General features: G+C 41.3%; 1 protein-coding gene across 1 annotated transcript in view; it reads right to left on the bottom strand.

Annotated features, from left to right (window-relative positions):
- Nucleotides 1-691: 691 nt before the first annotated feature.
- The window catches only part of atp2b2 (ATPase plasma membrane Ca2+ transporting 2), a gene marked incomplete at its 3' end in the record, with an annotated part of 74,845 nt that continues 63,571 nt past the window's right edge, over nt 692-11,965 (bottom strand). Inside the window, exons 15-23 of the mRNA XM_079482383.1 lie at nt 11,103-11,282; nt 9,870-9,957; nt 9,200-9,306; nt 8,036-8,227; nt 7,275-7,488; nt 6,978-7,189; nt 6,082-6,189; nt 5,636-5,818; nt 692-1,000 (exon numbers count right to left, since the gene is read on the bottom strand). Coding sequence (XP_079338509.1) covers nt 692-1,000; nt 5,636-5,818; nt 6,082-6,189; nt 6,978-7,189; nt 7,275-7,488; nt 8,036-8,227; nt 9,200-9,306; nt 9,870-9,957; nt 11,103-11,282 — 1,593 coding nt within the window. The remainder of the gene's footprint in view (nt 1,001-5,635; nt 5,819-6,081; nt 6,190-6,977; nt 7,190-7,274; nt 7,489-8,035; nt 8,228-9,199; nt 9,307-9,869; nt 9,958-11,102; nt 11,283-11,965) is intronic.

The raw sequence follows: 11,965 nt of genomic DNA, 5'->3' as shown, positions 1-11,965 counted from the left end.
TGAACAACTGTCTACGTCTGCTGCGTGGTTTTGAACCCTACAAAGAAACCAGGACGTATCTACAGGTTTTGTAAACAAATTACATTCTTTTTAGGACATAAATAAGTTAAAGTAGTTAAGAGTCATTGAAGCAGAACAAGGCAACATGCCAACAAATAAAGATCAACTCTGTAAATATATATTTATAATGGATCTATAAATATATATGTACGCTTAATAAATTCTAAGGGTTTCTCCTTTCCGGCAGGTGCGGATCTACTGTGCAAGTTGAGCCCGGATACACCTTGACCAAAGAAATCTATACAATGAGATACATGCCACACACAACACTCACAGATCAGCGAATCAGAGAAGCTGTCTTAAAATAGCCGTCGACCGCACGTCCCGCCCAATCCAATCCGACCATTTCAATAAAAATAAACCCTTCTTCAAAGAAAAACCTGGGTAATGTACATTCATGCAGGAGCGACATTAATAATAGCTTTAAATTACTCAAGTAGTCTCTCGTTTCCTCAGGAAAAAGGAGTGGTGATGTTTCTCACGCTGTTTCTCCAGTAGAACGTAAAGAAGTCCGTCCGTCCAATCCCGTTCCTACACAACAAAAGAACGTGACCGCACCTTCAGTCAACGGGCGCTTGTTTAGTAAGGTTTAGTCTAAGACGGTTAGTGGACAATCTCCGGTGCGAGGTGGCTAAAGCGATGTCTCCAGGCTATGAAGCGGGCTCCCGGTAATGGAGGACGCAGCAGATTTACTCGTGTCGATAGTCAGATTGATACCGCTGTCGATGGCGTTGTTGTTCTTGTTGGGAGACGAGGGTTGAGTGGAGTTCTTCGTGGCGGCCTCGTCATCCATGTCGATGTCGTCTATGAGAGGAATGTGGGGCGTCGAGTCCTCTATTCTAAACTCCGGGTGAGTCATGAAATTGTGGATGGAGGTTCTGGATTCGGGTTTTTCCAAGCCTTCGTAGAGCGAGCTACGAAATGCGTTCACGACGCGTATCTGCGTGAGGAAAAGAACAACGTCAGATGCTTAAAAGGCATTTTTGGAGACTGTCAGGAAGAAGGAAAGTCAGCAGTCTATCGCCTTAACGTTTGGGAAGCATCCGCTTATTCTACACCGTGCACTGACGGTTTAGCGTTTGCATGGAAAAAAGTTCAAAGCAACTCAAGGGTAGGTCACTCAAACTCATGGAAAAATAAAGCGACTGTCAAAAGAAACAAGAAAACATAGGCAATGCTTTTATGTACCGTACAGTACACAATACAGTATACAGTGTTCAAAAGGTCCAAAGAGCTGTATACCTAGAGACAAGCATTGTTAATTCAACACAACCAAAATGAAACAAAAGAAATAACAACATGCAAGTTGGAAACATTTGGTGGAAAGTCAAAGGAAAAGATTAGCATTTGAGATCCAGAATGAGGTTGGAGGTATAATGTCAACACAAAAACACTCAATACAGGATGACTGGGACAGTGGATCCTATGCTACGAGAGCATTGGGTCACGACACAACAGTGGCAAACAAAAGCTTGACAAGCCAACACAACGACTACACACGACACGAAACATGCAGCTCAGGACAACACCACGTGGAAATGTTCAGATGAACACAGGCACACAGACTGTGGAAGAAGAAGAGACGAGAACAAACGCAACGTCTGTTCTTTCAACAACTCCATGCGTCTCTGTGTAAACACTCAAGTATAGGCTGAAAATGGTCTTTGTCCAGGTTTAGAAGACTACACTAATACACTTTTGCAGAAAAAAGAAAAGAGCCAATAATTCCTTTTGAAAGTTTAAAATGTTTTCTAAAAGCGGGCTCATAATGCTTCTGTGGCTCGGTTACAAACCCTACTGTACAGAACACTTAAATCTACAAAAGCAAGCAACCCATGTATGCTACCTTCTAAAATAATTACACCAACATCTAAGATGTCATTGCATGTGTCTTTCACGGTTAAAGCCACAATATGTACATTTGGGCCGCTAGATGGCGCACTTTCGAAACAACAACAAATGGCAAAGCTAAATGACGTCATGTAGGAGAGTGGAATAATGGGACATGGGACATCCAGAGGCGTATGGAGATCGCCCATCATGTTCACGGACGAGGTAACAAATTCATTTTATTGGATGTCATCGTAATGAATTAGCTAATGTAATGCTACGTTAGCCCGCGAATGATACTGGACTTTGTCAATTGATCTGGTAGCGTAAGGCTACACAGTTTAACGTGTTTAAAACAGTCATACAGTCGTCGTTTAAAGAGTAAACTACGTTTACGCTTTTTTGGGTTTCCTTTACTCGCCAAAAGATCCATAATAACAGAACAACAGATATTAAGCGGATATTAAGTCACTGATATGCCACAAACACAAGGGAGACAAGGGACGGGACATTATTGTAAATAGGAATTTCTGTGGATTTGCACATTCTTGGGAACATTTGGAATAATGTAAGTAGACCACTGCATGGAATATATCACACTGTGCAAAAGTGATTTGGGGATACTTCATAACAAAATTATTCCATATTGTGGCTTTAATGTCAATGAGAATGCACTGTGCCTAAAATCAATTCACCCAAAACTCTTATGGAGTCAAGGACCCGGTTGACTATGAAGATTTTTCATTAATTTAAGTTATATAAAAGCAAAGGAATATTTGACTGTCTAACATGATCTCATGAAATAATGCATCTATTTTCTCAGATTTCACAATGTGAAACATACTAAAGCATACGATCATTACAAGAAAGCAGGTGCCACCCTTAAACCATAACTGGAGTGAAAACAGATCATACTAAAGCATACAAATGACATTATGAGTTAGCCTAAAATGTGCCAATTACACTTGTAATCAAAATTGTATTGGACCATGAAACACGATTTGAGTTTTGTTACACTTTGTTCAAATTACTAGGTTGTTAGATTAGCAACATGCTAATATTAAACTCTAATGTATAGTTATATTAAACTATGAATTGATGAAAATTGTTGAAAGGGATCCCCTTAAAAGGTAATCGGCTATGAAAATGAGGTAGTACACTAGGATTTGGAACAGAGCCCTTATGTATTGCTAACATAAAAATAGGGTCATCAATATACCTGTTGTTGAGTCTGATTATTTAAATTTATGTGTGATTCTTCCAAGACGTCATGCATTATTATTTTAAAGCTACTTGCATCAACAAATTCCCCTTTAAGGCATCAAAAACAAGGGCCGCCATGTTTAATCACATTTTAACATTATTTTCTAAATTAAATCATAAAAATCTCATTACGATAACAGCCGAAAAATCGTAAGAATTCATTTCTATGTTAAAAGTATTCTTTGAGCAAGACAAAGAACACAATTATCTTTATTCATACTTTTTATTGTGTTACCGAATTATATGTTTTGAGAGAATGACCCTTTAATATAATTATAGAAATAAAGTAGCCAATTTTTGGTTCTTATATAAAAATATGGAACTAATCGCGCCCCTAACTGGCCCATACATTCTGTAATAAGGCATTTCCCTAGCATCACAGCCAGCGCAAACTCAACTCTAACCAGTTCAACACAGACTGATCTGAATGACAGATGAAAACGAATGTCAGAACGAAGTACATAGATGAAGACTGGCCTAGCGTTTAGCTCTGCGACTGACTGACAAAGCGGACTACATGACCAACAGAGTAAAGCCACGAGACACGAGATGGGTCGCTGTGGGCCTCCTGCGGCCTCCGATTTATACCACACAGACGACAAAAGAGACAAGACTATGGGGAGGAGTCGCCACTCTCTTCACGCGTCTTCGTAGCTGTGTGGAGAGAAAAATCACAGGAAGAAAAACCGAACAGTCTTGCGCAAGTTCAACAATGCAGCCTCGGACGTGATGGGCTTCAGTCGAGTCGGAACTGATATCATTGGCTATACTTGAATGTTTACCCAGCCTGGTGAGTTTGTTGGTGGAATATTAGTTCACATCAATTTTGCGACGGACAATGGAGGGACTCACAACCTTAAATTCACTCCGTAGGCTGCACCCTTAGTCCAGGGCTCTTAGCACTCTGGGGAGAACAAACACATGGTACATTGAAACACATGTTTTTTTCTGAAAAGTGGGTTAAAGATGATCTGATAAACAGTGACATGAAGAGTAAGAGAAAATCAGAAGTAAAGCAGATTTTCAGGGATGCCTTTAGACAATGACCTGCTGGTTAAGCTAATCTTCCAGTCTGACCAGCGCACAAGTGACCGAAACCCATCGAACACCGAGATAACAGATCTGGAAGACCAGTTAACCGCTTTATTTTGCCTGTTCAAGCAGATACTGGACCAATGCGGGTGGACTGACTAAAACTATACTATCATCCGGTTCCAGTTGATCGTGTAAATACTAAATAACATTATTTCAATGTAGATAATATAGGCAAGTATAATGTATAAGAGAAGTCTGTTTAGAGATTGAATCTGAATATAATGCATCTGAAATACTGTAATATATTGTAGTGTTTATTTGCCATAACAACAGTGTACTAGAGTACATATCAAAGTATGGTACCGTTTTTTCACATGCAGGCCTTCCTGTTCTAGTGGCTAAACTAATAATGGTACAATATTGTGTTAGAGATGCACCGATAAAGCGGCTTATCATCGGTATCGGTAGCAATTTTTCACATTGTCGGCTGTCTGAGTTTAAATCAGCCGACGATCAGGGCGGATATATCCTATCAATCAAAAGAGGACTCTGAATTTGTGCTCTGTATATACTAAACCATTTTTCTGTTCAACATTAATAGTCATTCTAGGAATTAACATCGTTCAGAAAGTTATGAAATATAAATGTCATCTTCCATTTATAATCAGCTATCGACATTGGTGGAGCAATTTCGTATCTAATTTTTGTACTGTTTGCGTGCGATCAAATCCGTGGGATGCATTAGCTTGGTAGGCTAATCGGTTAGCAACTGAAAACAACATGACCAAAAGATTCACAGCGTTGTGCTCGTCGCTGTGATTGGCCGGCCCCTGCTCTGATGTCACAGAGGCATCCCTGACAGACACCCAGAGAAGAGTCTCACTCACGCCCAGAGGGAGCAGCAGCAGTGCTGGTAGGAGAGGAAAGGGCATTGGACAAGGAAACGTGACTAGGACTAGAAACATTGGTTACATCCTGATTCTGGCTGGTGGTGGAGGACTGGCGTCTCAGAGCGCCATGAAAGGAAGTCCCGCTCTTGAACGTGTTCACTACGTCGATCTGCAGGAAGGGGGAGAGAGATGTAGCTTCAGAGATGAGGACACGGTTAACAATAACGAAGACAGGCTTTCGGCGCACATTGCAACACTTCATCTTAAAATTAGTGCTGAGGCCTGGGTGGTTTCAGTTAGGTCCTCCTCGCTGCTGCGCGCATGATAAACACGGCGACACTTTCAAGAGCTGTTAGGTGACTGACCCGCACTTCTGAATCATAATGACTAGAAGAGCATTGTTATCATATCACATGACAGACCGCAGAAAACTGACACTAAAACGCAACCTGCATATGCAAATTGAATCACATGTCGTGCATTACACCTGATTTTATCAATCATCGGTTGCACAAATGTGAAACGTTCGTCGCATCTAAAGAGTGATGGTGGCTAACCTGAGTCTGAATTCTATTGAGGCCTCTAAACCACAAGATCTGCCCTCGCCGGAGCTCTCTCTCCGCGTGATCGATCTCCTCCTGGTCTTCGTTGAGGTCCTCCTCGGGCATTTCATCCTTCCGCGTCAGCTGACCGGCTCTTCTGAGGAATCTCAGCTTGCTGTTGGGGACTGTTGATATAACCTGATGCACGTGCAAGAGAGATGTCATATCGCTGCCGTCATTCTGAAACCTTGTATCTCCATATTTCGTGACTAAATGATTATTTTTGGTCACCCTTCATGTTTATCACTGGGCAAATATCTAGCCAATAAAGTATTCAAAAGTAAAAATAACATTTAGATCATTCAACAATGTTTCAACAATATTTCTTCATTTATTTATCATTTTAAACAAGTAAACAAATGACATACACCAAGACTAATGCACCAGTTTGTGTTGTTTACCTGCCCCCAAACCAGTTCTCCCAGTCCCAGAAACACACACCACATCCACTTCTCCAGGTCCAGAGGAGAACAGCTGAATGGCTTTCCTCCAAACTGCACAATCACGATCTAAAATGTTAAGAAACAAGTTTAGAAATGTAAGGCGCTTATAACCTGTGCGTCCGCTGTATTTGTAGCTCTACTAACCTCATAACAAGTCATCTGGAACCTTTTCATGATGACTGTTTTATTACTGGCTCAAAAACCAAATGTAACGTTTGAACAAACATCAAAAGTCCCACTGCAACACTGTGTGTCCCTACTTTAAGTCAACGTTTAGAAAGGTTTAAAGTCACAATAAAGCAAACATGTCAATTATGCGAAATCGGATCACCAGTCCTGGATATATGGCGTCAGATTTATATCACTAGGACTTTTTTTTATTGACATCAAATTTGATTTTTGCTACAACCAAGTGTAATATCCGTGAATGCGAGGAAGAGCAATTGACTGTCAACAAAGAGAATAGAACCCAAGAAGGCGAACGCTGATGTTTCGCTGGTAACAGCCACTAGGTGGCACTTCGGTAGGTAAGTACACGTTTGATGACACCATATGGGTAACACAAGTGTAGCTGAATAGTTTTCAGCACTTACACCATGATCGAGCTACAATCTGACATGGGCCCGGAACAGAGGATGTGTAAATATCCTGCTACCTATTGTGTCATGTACGATTACACTCCAATACAACCGCCCATGTTAATGCTGTTACTGTCATATATTTAACATAAAAAAAGGCAAAATGTAACCATCTGCTTGACCAAAGGCACATGGTATAAGTCTTTCAGTTTGGTGATGCTAGCAGCGCAAAAAGGACACTTTATCTCATTCATGTAAACTGAACGTCGCCGGTACCTGAACTGCAAAAGTGCCCAAAACAATGGAGCAGAAGATAGGATTTCTGAAGATGCCGTCGAACACGTTCCTCTCTCCGTGGATCTTGCGGGCGTTGATCTCATTGAAGAGCTGCATCATGACGAAAGTGTTGAAAATGATGGTGTAGTGCTCAGATGGAGGGGAATGCAGCGGTGCGTTCCTGCCGCTGTCGATATCAAAGATCTGCTCGCCTGCATCATGACGAAACAACACCCATCAAACAATATCTTTCCTCTTAAATAAACACTACTGAAGACTTTCAGTCTAGTGACTCACCCGCAAACAGCAGAGTGAAGATGATTATGAGCTGGTAGATGCCGTGGCCCAGGATGTTCTTGGTCATGGTACTGGAGATCAGAGGTTTGTTTCGGCCGTAGGGTTTTCGCATCAACAGAGATTCGGTGGGCGGTTCTGTGGCCAAAGCCAAAGATGCAAAAGTGTCCATGATCAGGTTGACCCACAACATCTGGACTGCTTTAAGAGGAGAATCCTGAAACAACACAGCAGCCGGTTTAACTGACAGGACTTCATCACTGACACAAGGACCATATTGTTGTGTGATCTTATGTGGGCAAATAGCCCAGAAATACAGATTTGACTGATTGTCTCAATGTTAGACTAAGTGTCCATTTTGATCTCATTAGAAGTTCAGTGATGTGATGTGAAACAGTCCGGTCTCTTTCTCTGGAAGTGCTGCATCATTTATTAGGTTAGTGATCCTCTAGGAAATGAAACAATGCTATTTTAGATCACTGGGATCTCCTTGGCCTAGAAGTCTGATATATATATATATTCTTTTTCAGATGAAAGCATTGAAAGAAATTTAAGATTTCATAGTAGGTTAGGTGTAAGAAGTTTGCTCATGTCAGGTTGTTGTGGGTGGTCGCTAGACCCCGACGAGGTTTGGGTCGGATTCAGTGTAACGTGTAAGGAATTCGTCAATTTGCACATTTGGAAATGTATCCACTCCTTAAATCGTGATTTAGGAACATCAGATCGTATTGCGCAAGCATTTGGATGCGAGCAGAGACACAGACCTGTGTGATACACGCTCCGGTGAAGGCAACGATCACAGCCACCACATTAACTGTCAGCTGGAACTGCAGGAACTTTGAGATGCTGTCGTACACGTTGCGTCCCCACATCACGGCCTTCACAATGCTGGAGAAATTATCATCTGTCAGGATGATGTCAGACGCCTCTTTGGCCACATCTGTACCTGCGATTCCCTATCAACACAAACGTGTACATTCAAGCATCAATGAAACAAGCAAGAAAAAAACGATCCGATTATGAGATTATTATACGAATAAAAGTTAATACATTCTTGGGTGGTGTTTGCTTAAAACAATATTTATTGAAAATAGTTTAACTCCACCATTTTTCCTATGATCGTTTTTTTTACATGTGATTAAACAGAGATGACAATTCTAAAGCATATATGCTGTCTAGACGTGGGAACATGGGCTGAGTAAGAAAAACGTGAGAGATAAAAGATGCAACATATCAAGGTCATATTTTAACCCTAAAATATTTTGCTGCATATTTTATGTATTTTACTTTACATAGGTGTGTAGAATTTGTACCCCACTGCCTGTATAATAAACAAGAAAATATTGTTTTGTTAATATTACTTGATTTGAAGGTACAAATGTGACCTGGATATATTTCCAAGAGCCAAATCAAATGTCACGTGGAAGAGCCAATAGAAACTAAAGACTACAGACAGTGAGTGAGGTGTGAACTGACTGTTGTCTGTGTAAACACGTTTCACCACACAATGCGTTTGTGTTGTTGAAATCTAGCTTGAGGGACTGTATTCCCTTAAGCTCCAGCTGACAGTTAAATCAGGGTAAAAACCACAGAGAGGAACCCGCCCGCAGGCAGAGCGTGTCAGTCTGATCAAGAGGAATATAAGAACATCCTCTCCAGGGCCACAGCTGAACTCATGAAAACAGAAATGGCAAGATGGTGCTGACACAAGCTTTATTTTCAGTTTATGCAAGTCAAGTCATAAAGACACTGGCATGAAAAGAGGTTCCTCTCACAAGAGGGCGCTCTCGTCGCGTTCTTGAGCTGTGTGAGACAGCGCTGAAAATGAGGACAGTCTGTATCTGATGAGACTTAAGGATAAAGTTACAACATTACGGCTGCTTTTCCACAGCTCGACTGGATGAACTTGGGAGCGAATCGTCTCTCACCATCGCAAAACCAACATCTGCTTTCTTAAGAGCCGGACCGTCGTTGGTCCCATCACCGGTTACAGCCACCACCTGCCTCTGGTCCACCAGCGTACTATCAATGATACCTGTCAGACATTACAAATGAATTATTATTCAGACCGACTGATGTTTCGTTCATAAAATCACATTATTGAGCACCTGCCAGCTGTTTCAGGGTCACATGATCAGTGCCAATCTTTGGCATTCAGACTATGTAATCACACCAAACACAAACGAAGTGATTTCCCCGAGTAAATGACATACATAGTCAATGCAAAGACATGAATAGACGCAAAGAGGCAGGAGATGCGGATGATACGAATCAGTAATTTTGCTAAATTTGCTAAAGAGTTAAACACCAAAGTCTCAGCGAAGACAAATCATTATTTTTGAATGATCATATGAAATATTAAACTATTTATTACATAAAGTGCACGGGATTACACATAACGTTTATTGACACAGATGTAATGTTTTTTTTAACTGTACAAAGTGACTGTCCGTCTAAACCCATTTTTTATTAACGAAAAATGACCCTTTTCGATGTTATCCACATGAAGTGGTGACCGTGCTTTAACCATGTTTATGGTGCTATGAATGTCATTTTACACATCTGTGTCCTTATTCACGAGTACAGATACACACAGACCTTTGACCAGAGTGTGTTTGTCTGTGGGTGAAGATCTGGCCAGCACCCGCAGTTTGGGCCACACCTTATCAATGCGTTCCTGCTCGACCTGTGAGACACAACAGAAAGCCATCAATCAACACAAAAACTTCTTATATACCCATTTAATGGCATTCGTAAAGGCAACAGTCTTTTAGTCAAATGTTTCGTGTGTTTTGTCCACACTTGATTTGAAAACGCATCTTTATTTCTCTATTTTGGCCTTCCATTCACACCGAGATGCATTTTTGTCAACACGAACGGAGCTTTTGGAAAAAAAACGAATGAGGAAATACATTTGAAAAGGCTGTTTTCCGATTATAGTGTGTGGAACGCAAAGACATTTTCACTAGCTTTTGCATCTTTGGGCGTCTTTAATACCCGCAGAAACAATGACAACTCATTGTCCGTCTATTTAAAAACGTGCCTTTCCTCTACATTTCTGTGACATTTGAAAGAAGTTGAAAGTAAAGAAATGCCTGACAGAAATGATGTTGATGCATCTTAAGTTTTATGCTTGTGCGGCATATTGATGTTAGCATTTTGAAACATTTCAGTAAGGGATAATCCACAGCTAGCCGTGCGTTAACGGGTTTTAATGCATGACGTGGAGGACAGGAACCACCCCACGTGAAGCTAGCCGTGGATTATCCCGCTTAAACCGTGACCTTTTGCCAAATTAAAGCTGTTTACAGTGTAAATTTAGATCAAACCGGTGAAAATAACAGTTATTTTCCTCAGTTAATTTGGAATGTAACCAAACTGACTGGGTTTAATGCCTTCCCTCCAGCCAAGTATTCAAACAGACCATGGGATACGAGTGAATAAGCAGCTAAGGGGATAAACACTGGCGATTTTTTATGTACAGCATCTGGATCAGTGTAGATGTAGCATTATTGGAATAAGTATTGACAGCAGAGAGGACTGTAAAATGCAGCAATCGCATTTACATCTGAATGATTGTAGACATTCCAATACTTACAGAACGGTCATATATTCAATGTGTTCAATAACCGTCAACATCAATCACAGCAGTGCATTACTCCCAAAGATTAAAATGTGACCGGTGTAATAGCAACATCATAACATGGGCAATAAATTACAATTACAGCGTCAGTCACACGCTCCCGAGTTACTGTGTAGAAAATCCAGTAATACCACTCAAGTTCAACACATGATTCATCTACAGTAGGGTGATCTTGTTTAGTCCAGTACCTCTCCCTTCTCATTCCTGATCCTCCTGTTGAACTCCTTCCCATCGATGCACAGGAAATCTTCTCCGGGGTGGATGATGCCGCACTTGATTGCAATAGCTCTTGCGGTATCGATGTTGTCTCCCGTCACCATACGCACAGTGATCCCGGCACGCTGGCATTTCAGGATGGCGTCTGGCACCTGCGGGCACAACATTTCTCATTGAGGGGAGGGCATTGCACAGGGTCTCCGCAAAACACGAGCCCACACCCACGATTCACTGATTCCGTCTGTTTCCTCCATTAATCTCTGGTAAAGATAAGTCTATAAAGTAACCAGCGATTTTATCTTTCAAACCGAGGTGGATTGACCCAGGTGAAACGCGATCTGTACATGTTTTTTCAATTGGACGTTTTCCCATATTGTTACATTACAGCTTGCGTAATTTATATTTGATAGTGACGCAACTCATACTTGTTTAGTGTCATGTCTCGGCGGTGGAGTGAATCCAAGCACATACGTTATGGAAACGGGGCCGGTCTAGACGCCAAAGTGTGATCTGGTATCTCCTAGACTAGACATCTAAGTATTTCTGCGAAACGTCAAGAGAATCCAGTCCAGCTTAACTCATCAGGAGAAGAGAAAGAGCTTCATTAATAAAACATCACGGCAGAGGAAGGCCGCTGGTAACGCTAGACATTTAAGACCAATGGATTTATTTATGGATTCTCCTGTTTCCACAGATTCCAGCTCACGTGTCGGGCCGGGAGAATATGAAGACATTTGTTTCGCCGTGAATCAGAGCCGTTACTTTTTCCAAATCACATTTCTGCAATTCTGAAGAGAGAGAACAGAGGGTTTGTTTTAAAGTCGGAGCTTTGTGT

This window comes from Barbatula barbatula (assembly GCF_947034865.1).
Source record: "Barbatula barbatula genome assembly, chromosome: 20".
Taxonomy (NCBI): Eukaryota; Metazoa; Chordata; class Actinopteri; order Cypriniformes; family Nemacheilidae; genus Barbatula; species Barbatula barbatula.
This window is presented reverse-complemented; position numbering and strand designations above follow the sequence as displayed.